At 48.1% G+C, this 23,337-nt stretch overlaps 1 protein-coding gene across 3 annotated transcripts in view; it reads right to left on the bottom strand.

The window, feature by feature from the left end:
* Positions 1–20,260, bottom strand: part of socs7 (suppressor of cytokine signaling 7) — a 62,517-nt gene extending 42,257 nt beyond the window's left edge. For all 3 annotated transcript variants that reach the window (XM_087977744.1, XM_087977743.1, XM_087977745.1), the window contains exon 1: positions 19,209–20,260. In XM_087977744.1, coding sequence (XP_087833870.1) covers positions 19,209–20,194 — 986 coding nt within the window. In that variant the 5' untranslated portion in view covers positions 20,195–20,260. The remainder of the gene's footprint in view (positions 1–19,208) is intronic.
* Positions 20,261–23,337: the final 3,077 nt, after the last annotated feature.

The following is a 23,337-nucleotide window of genomic DNA, read 5'->3' as shown; positions in this document are numbered from 1 at the left end:
TGAGACACAAATCCTAATCCTTCCCCCATCAATCCAATTATTAGCTTAGTTCAATGCGGAGGGCAAACATTTTCATAACCAACAAGTTTGTCACTCTTCTTGAACATGACAAAGCCTCTAACAGTCAAACCATAGAGGATGAAGAAACTGGTGTTTCTAAAGTGCGTCATTATCACCAACAACCCAAACTGCCTCATGTTCAACACAAGAGCACTATACCCTTGACTCTAATCTCCAGCATCTGCAGTCCTCACTTTCTCCACAGGGAAACCTCAACCCAGCTGCACGGGTGGGAGAGCCAAGAGCTCAAAAACAATAAGTAAAATTGGACGAAGTGGAAAAGTAACATTGCACCTGATCCCATCCGTTTCACGACAGGCTGTTTCAGTGAAAATAGATTCCAATGGAGTTACTTTGCAACACGAACAATGGTCACGTGGACAAACACAGCAGCCATTTCACACACAGCAAGACTCCACAATAGCCAATAGGAGGCGGCTCAATCTGTTTTTTGCCATATTAGTTGAGAGAGAAAGGTCAACTGTGAAACCAGGTATTCCTCAGATTCCTCAAGCAAAGCCATGGGAATCCTGAAAGGTCATGTGATCCTCAGTTGAATTGCCCGAGTGAGAGGAAGGCACTGCATTAGAATAAAAAAAACCTTAAAAAAGCCAACGTCATTTCAGAAAACACCTCCATTATTCAACACAGAGATGAAAGCTGTAGCCCCAGAAATAGCAATGCCCCTCTTATTCTGCAAATTATGAATTTGAGTTCTACGCCACAGGTTCCTTAGGTGGATACGCCAATGCAGTCCTGAGCAAGTGCTGCACATTCCGGTTGTTTGAAACCAACTTGATCTTCACCGGCCACATGCCAACTCTGATGGACACAAACATTACCACGGCACCAAAGGATGACACAGAGATTCTCAATCGGACTGGATCGTCACTGTAAACAATTCAATCACCATCCCAGTTATTTGTGAGACCTCGTGGTGCACACATGGATTGCTGTCTTTCCCCACAACTTCACAGTGGTTTGTACCCTTCAAAAGGGTTCTGATGCAAGGGCCCTAGAACCTTGTTTCTCTCTCCATCTGACCTGTCAAATACATCCAGTATTTGTTGTTTTAACTTCATAAAGAACTTCACCGTCTTACAACCAAAGGTCATGAACAGCATTACACAAGTTTATTTTTAAGAAAGGCATTTACTGGAAATTCTCATTTAACATTATCAAGTAAACTACCATTGCACATTAACATTGTACTCCAGTTTAAACGTCTGCATTTACATTGTGTTGTTGCTGTTTCTTAATGCCCCTGTATGCCTGGACATTCCCGTGTAATTCCTAACCTTGCCAGAGATTTGCCTGGGTCTTAAATCTCAGGCAAGGTTGGAGCAGGCCAGCCTGACAGGGGCGTGAGGCAGGCAGGCTGGAGGGAGGCAAGCAGCCTCAGACCAAACATTCTGTACAATATCATTTTGCTTCAAGGTGCATTGTCTAGGATTCAATTGGCCACTTTTAGCGAGGATTTTCTGTATAAGATGATTCTACAATGGAAGGGAGAGAGATCTGGAGATATGGGGAAAAAGGTGTGAGAAAGAATAATTCAGGAACTTATTAACAAAGAACTACTCTCTACCCAAGACAATAACAAGCACAGAAATTGAGGTGATGGCCACTGGGTCAGAATGTTGGGGCTTTCCTGCAGTTTGCAATCAGAAACAATCAGCAGATAGGACGCAATGGTTTAAGCAAAAGATCAAATATCACCTTCCTACAGCAGCAAGACCTCAGCAATATACATAGCCATGCCAGTGACAACCACATCCTAAGAATAAATTGCAATAAAATTACCTAGTTGTTCATTGCTGCATATAATTACACATCTGAATTAACTGTCCGAGAACAGATTTCTCATTAATTTTAAATTGCATTAAAAAAAACTTCCACTAAGGTCAGAGAACTCCAATCAAAGCAAAATTCAGGCCATAGGCAAGTTTATTAAAGAATATTTGAGTATGCACCCAGTCAGTAACAGAAACTCTTCACGTCAGCAGTGAGTGCAGTAACAAACGTTGGTAATGTAGTCTCATCACTGCTGTGCTCAAGGGACTTGGACTGGCACGAGCAAAAACACTGAATATTGCTGTTACTTACTGGAGTTCCCAGGAATTCAACTCCTAACCGATGCCAATAAACAACCATCTAATATTATTTAGTAAAACAGCTCAAAGGAAAATAGCATCATACAGGGGTCACCTCAGCTGCCCCGTGCTGAAATGGGGAGAAAGTGAGGACTGCAGATGCTGGAGATCAGAGTCGAGAGTGTGGTGCTGGAAAAGCACAGCAGATCAGGCAGCATCCAAGGAGCAGGAGAATCGACGTTTCGGGCATAAGCCCTTCATCAGGAATGAGGCTTGTGGGCTGGGCCCTGAGAGATAAATAGGAGGGGGGTGGGGCTGGGGGAAGGTGGCTGAAGGTAGATGGAGGTGGAGGAGAAGGTGATAGGTCAGAGAGGAGGGTGAAGCAGATAGGTAGGGAGGAAGATGGGCAGGTCATGAGGACGGTGCCGAGTTAGAGACTTGGAACTCGGATAATGTGTGTGTGTGGGTGGGTGGGTGGACAGACGGACGGGGGGAATGAGGCTGAAAAGCTTCAGGGCAGAAGAGATAACCTGGGGTTGCAGTGAGAGAGAGACACTCATTGAGATCCTTATAGAGAGAGAAGGAGAACTTCTTCAAAAGGTAGGCATCCTTGGAAGGCGCTTCTACTATGAAGATTCTCCTGCTCCTCGGATGCAGACTGACCTCCTGTGCATTCCCAGCACCACACTCTCCATCCTGAAATGAGTCACCTTGGTGTGTCCCTACACCAGCTGGATTTCAGTGGTTCAACGCAGTGACTTATCACCACCTTCTGAAGGGCAATTAGGGATTCAAAAACAAGGAGGAGAGTTTCAAAACTGAAGTGATAATGAGCACTGGGAGTGCATGGTGAATGTTGGAGGAGTCCAATTTTCTGGAAGGTGAAAGGAGAGCGTACAAGATGCCACCACCTATATGCAAATGTCTAGCTATCAGAGGCACTTTGAGCCATTTGATGGTCAATTTTAACTCTGCTGAACCACCACCAGCATTTAAAAATGACGGATATGGTCTTACCTCAACTGTTTATTGATGTTTTATGAACACTGTGATACGAGAAGTATTCCAAGATTAATAAAAACATCAATCATTTGTTAACAAAGCTCTGTATCTGGACCCCAGACAGGGAACACCTTAGCCAAGGTGACCCATTTATTAGCTCTTATCTCATAAGAGATAGCAAGAGTTACTGCCATACAGCATCTTTCACCATCTCTGGATTTCCCAAACCACTTTAGAAAAGCAATTTTTTGTTTCAAGTAGAAAGTTCAGCAGCCAACTTGCAACAGCAAGCTCCTGCAAAGAGCAAAGTGATGATGGCCAGTATTCTGACAATACAATTTTTTTTAAATATTAGAGGGATAACTATAAACTTGTTATCTCTTATGAGCTGTAACACATATATTGCTCTCAGAGCTAAATGGGTCACTTTGGGTAAGGTGTTCCCTGACTAGGGTACAGCTACAGAGCTTTGTTAACAAATCATTAATGTTTTCATTAATCTTAGAATGAAAGAATACTTCTCGTATCACAATGTTCATGAAACATCAATATAAACATAAAGGAGAATCGCCAAGTTGTTTTTCAAAACTTGCATCATTGGATCTCCAACATCTATAAGATGTCAGCCTAGATTTTGGGTTCAAATCTCTGGAGCTGGTCAAATCTTGTTGCAGAGATGAGAGTGTCAGCATTGCATAAGAGATAGATCCACAAATATCCATAAGGTTGCAAAAGGTGACATTGAAAATGGAGTTGCCTCCAAACCAATGATACACGGAAGTTACTTTGCTTTTTCTATGATCTTTCGGGTTATTATGATTCCAAGATACCACACTAATAACAAGACAATAAGAGAAAAAAATCTCAAATATTTAATTTCAATTGGTTCTGAAGGTAATAGTTGCAGAGCTTCTGAAAATTTAGCCATTTGCTCAAGTCATGTCTGACAGAGAATGCTATTTTATTAAAGCAGGGGAAATACAATCTTTTAAATGTCTTCAAATGTTCAAAATCAGTCTGTGACACCACCCACAAAAATACACCTAATTCTGGCACTGTTCCTTTTCCTGGTCATATTCAATTCAGATTTAAGTACTTTGATACAGATTGCACTGGTCTTAGGGTGTGTTAGACATTCAGAGATTGTAGTCTCAGAGGCTTAAACTTAACCATTGGTGCAACATAGAATCCATTCAGATCTCACTGCTGATTTAAATGAAATAAATAGGCAATGTAAAGTAATACGAGAATATAGGTTACAACCATTTTTAAAGCAGTTAAATTTGTAACAGCTTTAAGACCCAGCTCATCTTGCACACAATGCCTGCAAACGCAATCTTATTACAATGTTACTTGCTGATTCAGTCTGACTGCAAAATGGGACATTAGTAACTTACTGGTAAATGGAAATAGAACCTTTTAACTCTTTCATTGCTGAAGTTCGCTTTTGTTCTAATATGTCCAGCTCTCAAGGACTTTAAATAGAAGCTGGACACAAGTCCCCAAGGTACATTACTCACCCAAGCAGAAGGCTGACAAAGGTTTGATCTTCCCCTGCAGTTACACAGCATTCCTCACACCCTCAAGACACCTCAAAGCACTGTACGGCTGCAAGAAGTGCTATTCTAATGTTCAAAGGTTTAAATGGATGATTAAAGATTGTGCTTTTTAAATTTACAGAATAGCTTGTAGATTTGAACTGTGACAAGAAAAATGACTGAAAATTGTTCATTCCCAATGTTTTAAGGTTTAATGTGTCAAGACACAATTTAGCTGACAGTGCTGTTTAGATTTTGCTGACAGTGCAGAATGTGTAATTGTGTGTGTTGACATATTTTCGTGGTCACCTTGTGAAACGAAATAACCAAGATCATGTCAATGAAGGAAGTGGAACAATATAGCTTTGGATTATTAGTTACTTCCCAAATGGTTATCTCACAGGCTTCTGGTGTTTTTAAAGGAATATCCAATTGTCCACAAGAACACTTGCCTCCCTTTAATGAATCTGAGACACAGTGTTACTGAAGGATTTCAAATATTTCTTAGCAAGTTTGGAGAGAATAGCAGCTTCTACAGGATGGAGGAGTGTTGCATCTCTAATCTTTTGAATGAAGACAGAGAACTCATAGGGGTTGCATTTGTCTGGACTGAATTGGGAACAAGAAAGTCAGCACATATATTTCAAACAACACAGCAAGCTCCCCCAAACAGCAATGTGATAACAACCAAATAAACCTGATAGGATGCATCCTTGGATATCAGAGGAAATAGCTACGGAGATAGTGGATGCTTCTTCCAAGTATCCTTAGACTCTGGAAAATCCCAGAGGACTAGCAAAGTGCCAATGTAACATCTCTAATTAAAGAGGGAAGGAGACAAAAAAAAGCAAGACAACTATAGGCCAGTAATCTTAATGTCTATTATTGGGAAATGCTAAAGGATGTAATAGCAAAGAAGCTAGAAATATATCAGTTCACCAAGTAGAGTCAATACAGCTTCATGAAAGAGAAATCATGCCTGACAAATGGTAACAAGCAGAAAAATAAAGGGGAAGCAATGGATGTAATTAATTTGGACTTTCATGAGGTGTTTAACCGCACATCAGAGCATTGAATAAGATTGCCACGGTGTTGGAGGTAGCACATTAATACAGACAGAGAATTGGTAAATTAATAAGACAGAGAGTTGGGATAAAGGATATATTTTCAGGAAGGCAACTCTAACAAGTGAAGTGCCACAGGATTCAGGGCTAGAGCTACACAATTATTCACAATAAACATTAATGACTTGGTTGAGGAAAGTGAATGAACAAAAGCCAAGTTTTCAGATGACATAAAAATTGATGGGAAAGCAAGAGGTGAGGATGAGGCAGAGAGTCTGCAGAGGGAATATAGACAGGTGAAGAAAGTGGGCAAAAACTTGCAGATGGAATATAATGTGGGAAAATGTGAGGTTATGCATGTTGGCAGAATAGAGGAGCTGAACATTACTTGAATAGGGAAAAATTACAAAAAGCTAAAGAAAAGAAGGACTTGGTAGTCCTTATGTATGAATCACAAAACGCTAACATCCAAACCCGGTGAGTAACAAGGAAAGCAAATGGAACATCAGCCTGTATTACAAAGAGAACAGAGTATAAAAATAGGGACATCTTGTGCAAGGTACCAGTCAGACCATAGCTGGCTTACCACAAACTATTTTTGTGTCCATTATCGAAGGAAAGATATACTACTATTGGAGGCCGTCCAAAGAAGGTTCACCAGGCTAATATCAGGTGTGGAGAGACTGTCTTCAGAGGAGAGGTCAAGTAGGTTGGGCCTGTACTCATTGGGATTTTGAAGCATAAGAGGCGACCCCATTGAAACATACACACCTTGACAGGGTTGAGGTGGAATGGAGTGTCCAAGAGCAGAGGCACATTTCAGAATAAGGGGTCACCTATTTAAGACAGAATTGAGGAGCACTTTTCTTTCCTAGGTTAGTAAATCTGTGGAATCCTTTACCATAAAGAATTGAGGAGGCTAAATGCATTCAATGCTGAGACACAATTTTTTAATCAGGAAGGGAATCAAGAGTTATGGAGATAAGGCAGGAAAGTGGAGGTGAGGATTATTAGGTCAGTTGTGATCTCATTCAATGGCAGAGCAGACTCAATGGGCTGAACGGCTTATTTCTGCTCCTACAGTTTGCATGTTATGATCTTGCTTGAGGGATGAATGCTGGTCTGCACACAATTCCCCTGCTTTTCTTCACAATAGTGGTATGAGATCTTTGACATCCACTTGAGGGCAGCTGGGGCATGGGTCTAGTAACTAACTTGAAGGCAGCCTTTCCTCAGTACTTCACTGGGAGTGTCAGGGTAAGGGTCGGCAGAAGTCTCTAGAGTAAGACTAGACCGCACAAACTTCTGAATCAGGGAACAGTCACTCCCCATTCAGGAACACACAATGGACTTGCACTGACTTGGAGTGCGACAAAGACAAACATGCACTCGATTACACAGTAGTTTTGGAGATCATGTACAGTGCTCTGATGTGAGAGGTTTTCCCTCTAGATCACAGCCAGCGCACGCACTTCCCCACCCTAATTCTCTCAAACAGAGAATAGCACTTCATTCACAGAAACCCCTGCAGTTTCTAAAGCCAAGCAGTGTACCATGTGATGAAAAGTTTACATTATAACAATCAGGCATTGCCAGAGACCAACCCATCACAGGAGACACATTCAAAACCAGGTCCTTGGGTTTCCCAACACATCCCAGTTCCCAGGAAAAGGCAACAGAAACATGGCATGACCAGTATCTGGGTTTAGTATTGACTGGATAGACCTGGAGCTATAGGAGGGGGCTTTGCTTGAATCAATATGGGGAAAAAGTGAGGTCTGCAGATGCTGGAGATCAGAGCTGGAAATGTGTTGCTGGAAAAGCGCAGCAGGTCAGGCAGCATCCAGGGAACAGGAGAATCGACGTTTCGGGCATAAGCCCTTCCTGAAGAAGGGCTTATGCCCGAAACGTCGATTCTCCTGTTCCCTGGATGCTGCCTGACCTGCTGCGCTTTTCCAGCAACACATTTCCAGCTTGAATCAATATGGGGAAACTGTTTTTAATAGCAGCAGAAACCATCACAAAAAACAGGGATTAAGATAATTGGCAAAAAAACCCTCCAGTGATAGAAGTTTTTTTGAAAAAAATCAGTGAATAATTATAATCAGAATTCTCCATAAATGGGATAAGGAGGGAGTAAAAAGGCAAGCGTGTCTCTGCAAAGTGGCCCAATTCTCTAGTTTCTATTACCCTGTAATAGTTGGATAAAGAGTTACAGAAACTCAAAGATCCTCAGACAACACCTTCCAAACACACAATGACTACCATCTAGAAGGTCAAGGGCAGCAGATACATGGGAACACCACCACCTTCACGTTCCCTCTGAGCCACTCACCACCCTGACTTGGAAATAGATTGCTGTTCCTTCATTGCCGCTGGGTCAAAGTCCTGGAATTCCCTCCCTAAGGGAGGCTGTGGGTCAACCCATAACAGTTGGATGGCAGTGATTCAAGGCAGCTCAACCCAACCTTCTCAAGGGGCAATTAGGGACGGACAAAAATGTTGGCCCAGCCAGCGACCTCCACATCCCAAAAATGAATATTTAAAATATTTAGAATAAGAATGCATGCATTTTAAGAAATCAAAAATTTGGCTTTCTCGAGATAAGGATGCAAGTTTCTAAAGCTACACCAGATCCCAAACTTCTAGTCAGTACTGAGCTGATGGATTTCAGAAGGAGTGGCAAGGGACTTTCAAATGCTAAGATGAGATATTCAGCCTCACTAGCCTACAATAATGTTCATATTCCACATGACCCCAGCTTTTTCACCTTCCCCCATTTATCTCATTTCTCCCTAAATGCATCTCTCTTCATCTCAACCACTCCCTTAGTAGGGCAATACACAGTTTCCTGAATTCCCCATTAGATTCATTAGCAGTTCTCTCATTTCTATGGCCCCCAGTATTGGACCCCCCCCCCCCCCCCCCCCCCCCGTCCTACTCCACATTGCATGAACGAGCATCGTGACAGATCAGGATTGTCTGGAATTCCTCGGTGATGAATCTCCTGACTGCAGACAAGAAACACGGCAGGACTAGAATTCATGCATACTCCTGAAAGCACAGAGCAAACTGGGAACGTGACAAATAAAAAGGCTAATATTGGAAAATAAGAAAATTACTATGCAAGAGGAGTTTGCACAGTTCCTTGCTCAACTCCAACTCTACAATATTGTGTCAATAAAGTTCCCCAGAGACAGAGACTGCAAGGCATACACTTGTCCCAATTAAATTTTACTTATCCCAGTAGCAACTCAAATGTCAAACACAGATAGATACTCTGCAATATTTACAATTAGCTCAATGCTGCCTTCTAAAATCTCCAGACAAGTTTTTGCTGCAGCAAGTAGTGGTCATTAGTGTAGGATGCCATTTGTCGTCCATCACATTTCCCATGGGCACACTGTCGCCTAAAATACACGGACAGAGAGTGACACCAGTATTCCTGGTCAGACAAGAGATAATTGGGTCATTTCCCTTGCCAATCCCACCAGGAGACTGTATTGCAGTAAATAGCTGGCATTATTTGACATCATTTGTATGTATAATCCTCCACTCACCACATTTTGCCGTCAATAAAACTTATTATGAAGTTATGTTTGCTGCGGTCCATAAAGACACTTTTTGAAATAGACTCTGTAGACCGTGGTGCAGTTTAAATAGAAACTGTTCACTGAGTAAGTAGACTTCGCTGCGCAATAAGTAGAACTCTCAATCAGTTTAAATCTTCCATGTCCAGTTACATTAGGAGCTACGCTGTATATTAAACAAGGACCTTACTGTCAACCATAATAAATCACTTGTTAAGGTTCTCACAGAATACTGTGTTCACATTTTAGGCTGTAAGTTTGAAAGAGGATGTCAAAGGCCTCAGAAGATGTAAAGCAGATTGACCAGAATCCATGAGATTGTTCAGGTATCTTGAAACATCTGAGTAACTACAGTTGCTCTCCTTAGAGACACTTAAGATTTCTTTTTATTTAAAAAAAAATCTTCAAAATTAGAGAATTTCTCATGGTGGGGTATTCAGTAACCAGAGGTGACAGATTTAAGATAATTGCAAGAAATGTACACTGAGCTCTTATGATCTGGAATGCATTGGTCAAAATGGTGGTAGAAGCAAACTCAACATATATTCGAAAAGCAAACTTTGCAAGCTTACGGGGAAGTAACAAGTAGTGTGAATAATTAGATGGCACTCTTAAAGAGCTGGCATGTTGGAAAGGGTCAAGTGGCTTTCTATGCTGCAAGATTCCACAATATTCCCAGGCTCCAGAATTAGGATCTCTTTACATGATCAAATACAACTTTCAGAATAAAAACACAATGTGTTTCAAGTACACAGTAGGTCAGTCCGTGCCTAAAGTTTCAGGTACACAATTTCCTTGTCAATGATACCTACATCTCGCAACTTTAAACAAACTTGACACAGTCCCTGCATTAAGAGGTTAACTTAATTTCTCCAAGTTTTCCAATAACCAAAAAAAGGTTACATCACTATTTCTCAGACGTGGATTCCATTGCACTGATAATAATTGCATCGCTGAGAGGTCTTTGGTCATCTCTTTTACACTTCCTCCAAAGTATTTTTTGAAAATGAGTGATAGAGAAAGAGCAGTAAATCCTAAAATTACACAGCTGGCCCAGTCAGTGTCTGTAAAGACAGGCTCAGATTTTTGGAGAGACTACCTGAAACTTTTGTAACCAGTTCTGGTAGTGGACAGGCACTGGGGAGTGAACAGAAAAATTACTCTCATCAGAATTCCCAATCTGTGATGCAACTGTGTATCTACATTATTTACACAGCTGATTGAGTTCAATGCCTGGTTAATGGTAACCCCCAGGTTGTTGATGGTGGGCAATCCAGTAATGGTGATCATATAGTGTATCATGAGGAGATGGTTAGGCTCACTACAGGTGATTGTAGTTAATCACTGCCTGGAGCTTGTGTGGCGAGAATGTTACTTTGACATGTCTCAAAATAGTGAATGAAAGGCACTCAACCAGTTCCTAATAATCCCAAGACAGTAATAATTCTTCCCAGAAAATAGTTGATACATACACGAGGAAGCTAAACAAGCAAATGAAGGAGATAGTTAAAGTCCCAGAGGACCATCGATCTGTTGTCCCATGTGAGAGGCAGAGGCAGACAGAGACTGGTGGTGCTTTAATTTCAGTCACCATGCCTCAGGTGAGGAGAGAGGTTGACAAGTTGGGGTGTTCATGGTAGCCTCAGCTGATATGGGAACTGAACCTAATCTGTTGCTAGGTAAACCAATGAGTGCAGATGCTGGAAACCAGATTCTGGATTAGTGGTGCTGGAAGAGCACAGCAGTTCAGGCAGCATCCGGGGAGCAGTAAAATCAAAGTTTTGGGCAAAAGCCCTTCATCAGGAATAAAGGCAGAGAGCCTGAGGGGTGGAGAGATAAGCCAGAGGAGGGTGGGGGTGGGGAGAAAGTAGCATGGAGTACAATAGATGAGTGGGGGAGGGGGTGAAGGTGATAGGTCGGGGGCGGGTGGAGTGGATAGGTAGAAAAGGAGATAGGCAGGTAGGACAAGTCATGGGGACAGTGCTGAGCTGGGAGTTTGGAACTAGGGTGAGGTGGGGGAAGGGGAAATGAGGAAACTGTTGAAGTCCACATTGATGCCCTGGGGTTGAAGTGTTCCAAGGCGGAAGATGAGGTGTTCTTCCTCCAGGCGTCTGGTGGTGAGGGAGCGGCAGCGAAGGAGGCCCAGGACCTCCATGTCCTCGGCAGAGTGGGAGGGGGAGTTGAAATGTTGGGCCACAGGGCGGTGTGGTTGATTGGTGCGGGTGTCCCGGCGATGTTCCCTAAATCGCTCTACTTGGAGGCGTCCAGTCTCCCCAATGTAGAGGAAACCGCATCGGGAGCAACGGATACAATAAATGATATTGGTGGATGTGCAGGTGAAACTTTGATGGATGTGGAAGGCTCCTTTAGGGCCTTGGATAGAGGTGAGAGAGGAGGTGTGGGCGCAGGTTTTGCAGTTCCTGCGGTGGCAGGGGAAGGTGCCAGGATGGGAGGGTGGGTTGTCGGGGAGCGTGGACCTGACTAGATAGTCACGGAGGGAACGGTCTCTGCGGAAGGCGGAAAGAGGTGGGGAGGGAAATATATTCCTGGGGGTGGGGTCCGTTTGGAGGTGCCGGAAATGTCGGCGGATGATTTGGTTTACCTAAACTGTTGCTGTCACTCTGCATCATAAACAGGCTGCCCGGCCAACTGAGCAAACAAACCCCCTAATGGAAAGGCCAAAGACAGAATAGATTCCCCACAGTATGGAAACAGGCCATTTGGCCCAACAAGTCTACACCGACTCACTGAAGAGTAACCCACCCAGACTCATTCCCCTGCCCTAGATTTACCCCTGACTAGTGCACCTAACACTACAGGCAATTTCGTGTGGCCAATTCACCTGATCTGCACATCTTTGGATTGTGGGAGGAAACTGGAGCACCCACAGACATGGGGAGAACATGCAAACTCCACACAGACAGTCGCTAGAGGCTGGAATCGAATCCGGGTCCCTGGCGCTAACCACTGTGCCGCCCCAAAGTTAGATTAATTAAGCTTTTGCTGGCATCCTTCATGCAATTAAGGTGAGGTCCATACGTGAAGGTGAAAGGAAACCTCCTTCTCTAGTCTTCAACAATAAAAACTGAAATACCCAAGAGTACATTACTGTTACTACCTCAGAATCAGGACTTTCCCTGCCTTTTCAAATCAGTTTCCGTGGAAAGCCAGTAGCCCACTGTGCCTGTGCCTGCACCTGCTTTTTTTAAAAAAAACTTGCCCACTTACACCCACTCCCTATTCTTTCCTTCTGAGTATCTATCCAATTCCCCTTTGAAAGTTCGTGTTAACTCTGTTTGCATCACCCTCCCAGGGAACACATTCCAGATTATAACTCACCCACTCAGTTCTTTTGTCAACTGACTTCTGAGGAAACTGGTTTCCTGCTGGCCCTTCCTCCTTTCATTCCAAATTACAGCTACTCCATAACCTGCAGAGACACATCTGTAATAATAACAATGAATTTGCTTCGATCGTGCTGAGAAGGCACTTGGCTGTGACAACCACTAGTTTAAAAGCAAAAATCTGACAAGTCTGGAGATGGACTGCAGGTCAATCAGTCTTCGAAAGAAAATGATGATTAAGAATTTGGGTGGGTCTCTTCTTCAGAAAGAATCTAGGATCCTGCCAAATTGTCAGCCTATCCTTTCTGTTTCAAATACTGGCAGCTTCCAGGCCTAATTCATTTCTGCCTGACTGTGTCTGGCTTGAGATTTCCCTTCCTTTGCAATAACTCTGCTGCAGGAGACACTGCACTTGGCACAGTCACGTTTAACTAGAAAGCAAACAGTTTCTTCTGCTCCTAGTCCTCAAGCAGATACTTTGAAAGGACTAACTGGTTTTAACTAACACCCTTTTCAACTCAAGATTGTCCAAAGCATTTCATAGCCATTTTAAAATACTCACTGCTGTAATGGAGGAAACACAGCAGCCAATGTTTCCACAACAAAGATACTGTAATGATCAAATGGGATGTTTTGCCAAATTTCAAGGTGCTGTGGAAATGATAAATAATAAGATAAAAGGCATTCAGCAAGTCTTGAGCAGTGAATCGCCAATAGTCCATCCAGCTCACTCTTCCAAACATCACGTTGCCAAAATTCCCTAAACTTTCACAAGCTTAACCTGACAGCAAATTCTTGAATCCTGCAGTCACCAAGAGAACAGCAATAACTTGCATTTATAGAACTCATTCAATGTAGTCAAATATATCAAGGACATTCACTGTTGTGTAACCAACCAAAGAATAGTATCAAATCAAAAAGGAGAGAGAACTGGGCATGTAAACAAATGCCTGATCAAACAAACAGGTTTCTAGCAGAATCTTAAAGGACAAGGTTAAAAATCACACAATACTGGAGTACTTCCAAATAAACCTGTTGAACTATAACCTAGTGCTGTGCGATTTTTAAACTTTGTCCACCCCAGTCCAACACCGGCACCTCCACATCATAGCTACCTTAAAGAACAAGTGCAAAGCGAAAATGCTTGGAAGGCATCTTCCAGAGACTGGGACCCAAATGGCTGGTGGGACAGTCATTCATTGGACGAGCGATGGGAAAGGGCATGGGATCCAAAAGCAGGCCAGAATCCCTGAATTCAGAGCAATGGAGAAGGTGACAGAGGGAGAATAAGATGAGGTCTTGAAGAGATGGGAATGCTAGTTACAATATTTTAAACATGAGGCCTTGCTGGACCTTGAAGGAAGTAAAATAGATCACCAAGCACAGGCATTTATGGTGCATTGTGGTATGCCTCATGGTCAGTATACTGTGAGCAGATATGCTAATATCAGGGTGATCTGAGGGTTTATACATCAGGTGCCACCTGAGTGGAGATCAGTTGAAGCATGATGTGCTGTTGAATGCATGCTCCTCTGCTGTAACATAGTATCTTAACTTTAGCCAATATACTGATGTGTCTGAAGAATGCAATGTTTGTATATATTAATAAGTTGTAATAAATATCTGTTGAATCTTTCAATAACACATTATCCATAGAAAGTTTTCATCACAACAGATTACATTCTATTATCACATCAGATAAAATATCCCACTGGTGAATGAAGGTGGAAGAGTTTGATAGATTCCATCCCCCATTTGTTTAAAATCAATTTGTTCCATTCTGTGAAATGCCTGAAAAAGTCTTTCAGGACTCTCTCCATTTCTAAAGTGAACAATCACTCTTCAAAATTGCCCCCATAAGACCTCCTCTGGATTCCTTCCAATAACTATTATGTTATAAAGGACCAGACAGAACACAGACTGCAAGATCAAGCTTCATCAAGCAGATTAAAATTCAAAATCACCTCCTGCGACCTATAATTCAGCACCATTCTTCAATCACCCACAAACATGGAACCAATGAGTTTAAATGACCTTTCGAGCAAAACACCCAGTTTTCTTTGCTGTTTCAGTGGCTGAAACGCATCCTCATTTAAAATCTAATCCATTTTGTCACCCCTCACCTAATCCCATGATTTTATATTAAACTCTATCCAATACTGACCCACCTTGTCCAGGGCTCTTTTGATCATCACACTAATTAAATTGGCCAGTAGCCAAATTAATGATGTGTGGAACCACAGACTCCTTGGTCAGCATACATATTTTCATAATGGTAACTTCCATGCAGCTCAGTACTTTGAGCCATTTCCCTTCTCTTTAGACTCGTATTTTGTATACTTTCACAATTTTTGATTGCCTCAGTCATGTGTGTAGACAACCCAAGCCTGGGGCCATTCTATACCCTGCAATCCACCTGCTGCTTTGTTACTGACTGCCAGTAACATTTATTAACTCTTACCATCAGTACCTTAAAATTGACAGGCATATCACAGATGAGGTAAAAGTGTCTCTTTGAAATTATTTAGCATAGCTCATGCACTCCTCTGATTTAAAATCTAACAATTGCAACTCATCTTCCCTCTTGCTACTTTATTTCATCACTAATACAAAAATCATTGCCCTAACACAATAAGAATTCCAAATTACTTCAAATTTCAAACCATGACTGAAAAATCATAGAAGCAAACGGCACAGAGGCTGAAATTTGATCCATTGATTCTGTGCACAAAATACAAGAGCAAGCAACTCACCTATTCCCATTATTCCACAAAGACTTCCTTAACTCAATGTTTTCTGTAGATGACGTAAACCCAGACCTGAATGCTGTTTTACTTCCGAATACCAGCTCAGCTGTCACTTCAGAACCTGCCTCCCACAAATAATTTGCAATGAAATTTTATTATGCAAAGAAGCTGATGAGGAATGCAGAATAGAGTGGGCAGGATTCCACAAGACATTCTTCAAAGAATTAGGTACAATCTTCACTGAACTGACACAGCCCCACACAATGTGCCACGACAAGGTTCAGACAAAATCATTATGATGCCTTTTTTTCGGTTGTTATCTTTCTCAACTTTACTGATATCAGTATCACTATAGTCAATGTTCTGCCAAACTTCCTCATCCTATTACCCCAAACTCCTAACTGCATCCCACACAGTTCTCCACAAACTCAAATTAATGTAATCACCACCTTCTTGTCAATTATTCTTTTCCAGAATCTCAAAATATCAACTTCATTTTTCCACAGCCTTCTTCACCCACCTAGTTTTTTTAAAAATCCAAATTTGGCATCATTATGAGGCACAGTTAACTCTGTCTCTCTTACCTTTTGAAACTGCATGGACTTTGCTTTGTCACTGCAGCTCTCAATGTTACAACTTGCGCCCCCCCAAAAATACAAGATTTTGTCACTAGGTTCATCAGAAAAATGACACAGCAAATTCAAATAGTTTTTTTTATAAAAAAAAGCATCTTCCTGTAACATATTAAGAATCTTGCATAAAACAGGTACTTCCTATAATTGTCACACAAGTTTCCTGAAACACTCCTTCCATCAAGTAATAGTCTTATCATTTTAAAGTAGCCTCTCACTCAGTGAGCAGTTATTCTCAATCAAGATATCACACGCATTTACAAATGCAAACTTCTGTGCCATGTTTTACTAATGAGGCCAGAATATCGACAATGTCTTAAATCAATTTTCCACAAACAAAACCAAGATTTTAATCAACTTGATCTTTAAGTAAAGCTAATCTTCCATTTTAGAAGTGCAGAGTAAATGGGACTGGTTTCTCTTTTCAGGCAACATACCTACAATTTAGTAAATATGTTAAAGTGTAATATCCTGCTCCTAAAGCAGTGACCCTCTGTCTTACTGCATGATGAACATTTGCGTAGTAATTCAACAATTTCAGCTGCAGCTGCCTCTCAACTCAATCTGGATAGTGAAATGGTTGTTTCATGACTAACAGCTTCATAACAGAATTACAAAATAAAGAATGACGTCTCGACACATAAGGAGATTAGGCCAGTTCGCCAACAGCTTGGTCAATGAAGAAATTTGTAAGGTGTGTCCCAAAGTAGGAAGCAAGGCCCAGCAGTAATGGAACGAATTCCACAGCTAATGGCCTAGGCACTTGCAGGCTCAGTCACCACTGATGGAGCAACTATACCTGCGGGCTGACCAAAGACCACATCTGAAATAGTCCATTATGTTATTACTGTTGTTATCACTGTTGCATACTGTACATTTTGGTCCTTAAAGAATAAATGTGACAATCATCTTACAAGGTTAGGAGAGTCAAGGCTTTGATACCCACAAGTAAAGCTAACTCCTCCAAGGAACTGGTTGATACAATTGGGCTAAGCATCCCCAGAGTAACGAACAGGAAAGTCAGCCAGTGACCCCTGCTGAGAGAGGCAGGTGTACATACTGCAAGTAAGGATGCTCTTGGGCTCAACTGCAATTTGTCTCGTTTGCTCAATCATTAAACTGCAGTACAGCATTCGCAACTTTGGCATAGAACGGCCAGTTCAGTGAGGATAGTTATTCTCTGTGAAATCATACCAAAGAGCTCAGTAGCTGAGTTATGATACCAGACAACCAATCATCGACTGAGAATCCAAATCCCTGCCTGGATTCGCAGGATGTTGAAATCGTTAGCTCGGCTGAAATTACTGTCCACTCTTAGTTGCCCTTGAGAAGTGCTTGTCTCAGTTTCAAATCAGTGAGTAGCTTGTCAAGAGTCAACCACATTGCTGTAGGACTGGAGTCACATGTAGGACTGATTGGGTAAGATGCAAAGATTTGATTTCTGAAAAGATGGTTAGATACAGCAAAAATTGACAGGCTGAGGGTCACTTTTACTGCTGACACTGGTTCCCGAAAGTGTTAAAAACTTCCAGATTTACTTTTTAAATTAAAGTCATCCTACTCTGGCAAGCTATGAAATTGAATTTCATAAACCTGCCTTTGAGCTGGCACTGCAGAAAATGAACACAAAAAGACTGCAGTAAAAATTCCAACAGCATTAACTAACACCCTTCAGGAAGGAAACCAGGTTACTGTGGTCCATGTGACACCAGGCCTACACCATGGGGTTTGACTCTTAGAACAAGAAGAATATCCCAGTGTGATTCGCTGCCTTTAGGAGAAAATTGGTGGGGAAGGGGGCCTATAATTATATTTTTTCTGTATTACTATTAGATTGGGCAAGATGTTGAGAAGACTCAGAATAGATCCATTGAGCTTCCCTGAAAAAAACATTGCTGTTTAATTCTAAGAACTGGGATGTTGCAATACTCTCCTGACCTCGTATGTCAAAACTGTTGGGTACAATCCAAGATTTTGACAAGGTGCTGTCTCTGACATTCCTGCACGTGAACTAGGAGACATCACACAATCACCAACAGTTAGCATACCACTGCAGTAAATGTCAAAAATTGATACAACACAGGAGACAGCCATTTGACCCACACAGCCTGCACTAACACTTTTGGTCAATCTCTCCAATAACTCAATCCCTCCTGCATTTACCCTGCAGTCCTGATATTCCAGCCCCTTTTAATTTTACAGTTTCCTTTAGAATGCAATTACTGAAAACTTCCTTTGCCACTCTCTCAGGTAGTGCATTTCAGATCATAGCTTTCCTGATGCTGCCTTCAATCTTGACTTTGCTGGTAAATGACCTTCTTGCTGCTAGAATTGCTGATTTCTCAACCAAAATCCTTCATGATTGTAAAACAGTGGCAAGGACAATTCCACTTACAGGAAGAGGGGATGGGGGGGAAATATTCTGGAGCCCCACACTTGATTTTTAATCCATGACCTCAAATTACCCTAAGGTCTGCAACAAAATTCAGTCAAGAATAAAACTTAAAAGGATTTCTCTCCATCAATAACACTGAAATGTGGAATGATTCAGCCTCCTCTAAACCCCTCTCCAGTTGTCCTGTTGAGTGGACAAGATTAGAACTCACACCACACCAGGTTATAATCCAGCAGGTTTATTTGAAATCACAAGCTGCACTCCAAAAGCTTGTGATTTCAAATAAACCTGCTGGACAGTAATCTAATATGGTGCAACTTCTGACCTTGTCCACGCCAGTCCAACACCGGCACCTCCACATCAAATCACCCTGAGCAGTGGGTCTGCAACTGAGGGTAAAACTGAAAGGATTTCTCTCCACCGATGACACTGAAATGTGGAATGATTCAGTCTCCCCTTAACCCCAACTGTCCTGTTGAGTGGACGAGGTCGTCACACCAGACTATAGCCAACGGTTGACCCTGAAGTGTCCTCCCCTATGTCCGGTTGAGTCGACGTTCCGGGCATAATGTGTGCTTTTTGTTTTCCTCCAGCGACACACATTTCGCCCCTGACTCTGTCCCTCAGTTTTCTCCCTGTGGGGGTATAATGTCACCTTTGGATTCTGGTTAAACAGGGCTAACAGTCCCCCTAACCCTCCCTCCCCGAGAGTCGGGTTAACAGCAGCGAGGGTTTCTTTGTACCTTCTGATGGTGTAACCTTCCTGCAGCTGGGAGATCTGCACCAGGCAGCCGGCCGATGTGTCCAGCTCCACGGAATGTCTCTTGGCTGCTGGGTCGCTGCAGCTTTTGGTGCGGAACAGTTTGCTGAGGCGGATTTTCAGGGCGCTCTTGCGGCTTTTCCCGGGCAGGCGACCCAGCAGCTTGTCCTCGGCGCCTCTCTGCAGCGACGGGCTGGGGGAGCTGGAGCAGCGGCTCAGCCGCACTTTGGACAGAGCTCCCGGACTCCCGGGCTCGGTCAGACCGGGGGAGGGAGCCGGAGGGGCGGCGGGAGAGGGAGGGTCATCCCCGGGGGAGCCGCTGCTGTCCGCTCCCCCTCCTCCGGCTTCCAGCTCGATCCCCTCCAGCACCAGCAGCGCGTCGCTGGTCTCGGTCGGCTCCTCCTCGCTCGGGGAACGGCTCCCGGAGCTCTCCCCGGTCCCCGCGACTCCCTCCGCCGCCTGCGAGCACTGCCAGGCCGGCAGCGAGGGCCACTCCCCCCCGGCGCCCGCCACCGAGAAGCCGCCAAAGTCCCGGGCCAGGTCGAAGCAGACCCGCTCCTCCCGGCGGCGGCAGCAGCAGCCTCCGCCTCTCGGGCCTGCAGCTCCCGGGGAGCCCGGGGGAGAGCGAGCTTCACCCCGGGAGCAGTCCCCGCGCTCCCCGGGGCCGGGGCCAGGGCCGGGGCCGCTCCTGCTCCCGGGCCCGGGCCCCCGCAGCCCGTCCTCCGGCCGAACCAAGTTCCGGAAAACCATCAGCTGCAGCCGCGACCCTTTTGTTCCGGGGAAGCCGAAAGGCTGCAGCTTACAGGCGGCGGCGGCGGCATCCTGCAGCAGCGGGCGGCCGCTCCCGGGGAACGGCTTCAGGAGCGGGGCCGGGGCCGAGCCCGAGCCCGAGCCCGGGCCGCCTCCTTCCTCCAGAGCCGGGGGGAGAACATGCAGCAAAAACAGATCAGCCGCAGCCGGAGGATTCATGTCCTTCAGGAGCGGGGCTCCCCCTCCCCCCTGTCCCTGTCCCTGTCCCGGTCCCGGGTCCGTGTGTGTCCGGGTCCGGGGGCGGCAGCGCGATCACTGACTGTTTACCCTCCTCCCGGTACCTGCTCCACCTCCAGACTCACTCTCTCACTCCGCTTCCATCCCTCACTGACTCTATCACCCTCCCCTCCTCCCTCACCGGCTGTCACCCCCTCACCACCCCCCCCGCCCCCTCACCCCGATCACCACCCCCCCACCCCACCCCCCCCAACCCCTCACCCTGCCTCACCACCCCTAACCACCCCCACACCCCCCCACCCCCCCACCCCTCCACCCGACTCACCACTCCCCCACCCCTCACCCCGCCTCACCGCCCCCCCACCCCTCACTCCTAACCACCCCCCACCCCCCCCACCCCTCACCCCGACTCACCACCCCACCTACCCCCCTCCCCTCACCCCGCCTCACCACCCCACCACACCCCCACAACCTCACCACCCTCACCCCACCCCTCACCCCACCTCACCACCTCCCCACCCCTCCCCATCCCCCACCCCCCCCACCAACCCCCCCACCCCTCACCACCCCCCCACACCTCACCCCGCCTCACCACCCCCCCACCCCTCACCGCGCCTCACCGCCCCCCCACCCCTCACCCCTAACCACCCCCCCGCCCCTCACCCCGACTCACCACCCCACCACCGCCCACCCCGACTCACCACCCCACCACCCCCCCTCACCCGCCTCACCGCCTCACCGCCTCACCACCCTCACCCCACCCCTCACCCCACCTCACCACCTCCCCACCCCTCCCCACCTCCCACAACCCCCCCACCCCTCACCACCACCCCACACCCCCCACCCCCCACCACCCCCCCACCCCTCACCACCACCCCCACCCCTCTCCCTCCCCCCCACCCCCCCACTCCCTCTCCCTCCCCCCCACCCCCCCTCTCCCTCCACCCCACCCCCCCACCCCTCTCCTCTCCCCCCTCCCCCCCTCCACCCCACCCCCTCCCCTCCTCTCCCCCCTCCCCCCCTCCCCCCCACCCCCTCTCCCTCTCCCCCCCTCCCCCCCCTCCCTCTCCCCCCTCCCCCCCACCCCCTCTCCCTCTCCCCCCCCCTCCCCCCCAACCCCCTCTCCCTCTCCCCCCTCCCCCTCTCCCTCTCCCCCCACCCCCTCTCCCCTCCCCCCACCCCCGCACCCCCCAACCCCTCTCCCCCTCTCCCCCCACCCCCCCACCCCCCCCTCCCTCTCCCCCCACCCCCTCTCCCTCTCCCCCCACCCCCCCACCCCCCCCACCCCTCCCCCCTCTCCCTCTCCCCCCACCCCCTCTCCCTCTCCCCCCACCCCCCCACCCCCTCTCCCTCTCCCCCCACCCCCCCCACCCCCTCTCCCTCTCCCCCCACCCCCCCACCCCCTCTCCCTCTCCCCCCACCCCCCCACCCCCCCACCCCCTCTCCCCCCACCCCCCCACCCCCTCTCCCTCTCCCCCCCACCCCCTCTCCCTCTCCCCCCACCCCCTCTCCCCTCCCCCCACCCCCCCCACCCCCTCTCCCTCTCCCCCCACCCCCCCCACTCCCTCTCCCTCTCCCCCCACCCCCCCACCCCCTCTCCCTCTCCCCCCACCCCCCCACCCCCTCTCCCTCTCCCCCCCACCCCCCCTCCCTCTCCCCCCACCCCCCCCTCCCTCTCCCCCCACGCCCCCACCCCCCCTCCCTCCCCCCACTCCCCCCACCCCCCCACCCTCTCCCCCCACCCCCCCACCCCCTCTCCCTCTCCCCCCACCCCCCCCCACCCCCCTCTCCCTCTCCCCCCACCCCCCCACCCCCTCTCCCTCTCCCCCCACCCCCCCACCCCCTCTCCCTCTCCCCCCACCCCCCCACCCCCTCTCCCTCTCCCCCCACCCCCCCACCGCCTCCCCCCACCCCCCCACTCCCTCCCCCCACCCCCCCACTCCCTCTCCCCCCACCCCCCCACCCCCTCTCCCCCTCCCCCCTCCCCCCAACGCCCCACCCCCTCTCCATCTCCCCCCACCCCCCCACCCTCTCTCCCTCTCCCCCCACCCTCTCCCCCCACCCCCCCCACCCCCTCCCCCCACCCCCCCCACCCCCCTCTCCCTCTCCCCCCACCCCCCCACCCCCTCTCCCTCTCCCCCCACCCCCCCACCCCCTCTCCATCTCCCCCCACCCCCCCACCCCCTCTCCCTCTCCCCCCACCCCCCACCCCCCTCTCCCTCTCCCCCCCACCCCCCCACCCCCCCTCTCCCCCCACCCCCCCAACCCCTCTCCCTCTCCCCCCCACCCCCCCAACCCCTCTCCCTCTCCCCCCACCCCCCACCCCTCTCCCTCTCCCCCCTCTCCCTCTCCCCCCACCCCCCCACCCCCTCTCCCTCTCCCCCCACCCCCCCACCCCCTCTCCCTCTCCCCCCCACCCCCCCACCCCCTCTCCCTCTCCCCCCACCCCCCCACCCCCTCTCCCTCTCCCCCCACCCCCCCACCCCCTCTCCCTCTCCCCCCACCCCCCCACCCCTCCACCCCTCTCCCTCTCCCCCCACCCCTCTCCCTCTCCCCCCACCCCCCCACCCCCTCTCCCTCTCCCCCCACCCCCCCACCCCCTCTCCCTCTCCCCCCACCCCCCCCTCCCTCTCCCCCCACGCCCCCACCCCCCCCTCCCCTCTCCCCCCACCCCCCCACCCCCTCTCCCTCTCCCCCCACCCCCCCCACCCCCCCTCTCCTCCCCCCCACCCCCCCACCCCCTCTCCCTCTCCCCCCACCCCCCCCACCCCCTCTCCCTCTCCCCCCACCCCCCCCACCCCCTCTCCCTCTCCCCCCACCCCCTCTCCCTCTCCCCCACCCCCCCACCCCCTCTCCCTCTCCCCCCACCCCACCCCCTCCCCTCCTCCCCTCTCACCCCCTCTCCCTCTCCCCCCACCCTCCCACCCCCCCTCTCCCTCTCCCCCCACCCTCCCACCCCCTCTCCCTCTCCCCCCACCCTCCCACCCCCCCTCTCTCCCTCTCCCCCCACCCTCCCACCCCCTCTCCCTCTCCCCCCACCCCTCCCACCCCCTCTCCCTCTCCCCCCACCCTCCCCACCCCCTCTCCCCCCCACCCTCCCACCCCCCTCTCCCTCTCCCCCCACC

Source organism: Chiloscyllium plagiosum, unplaced genomic scaffold (genome assembly GCF_037043375.1).
Source record: "Chiloscyllium plagiosum isolate Xiang-an unplaced genomic scaffold, Cpla_swu_hap1 HiC_scaffold_32, whole genome shotgun sequence".
In the NCBI taxonomy this organism is placed as follows: domain Eukaryota; kingdom Metazoa; phylum Chordata; class Chondrichthyes; order Orectolobiformes; family Hemiscylliidae; genus Chiloscyllium; species Chiloscyllium plagiosum.
Note: the sequence above shows the minus strand (reverse complement) of the source record. Positions and strands in the feature narration are given on the sequence as shown.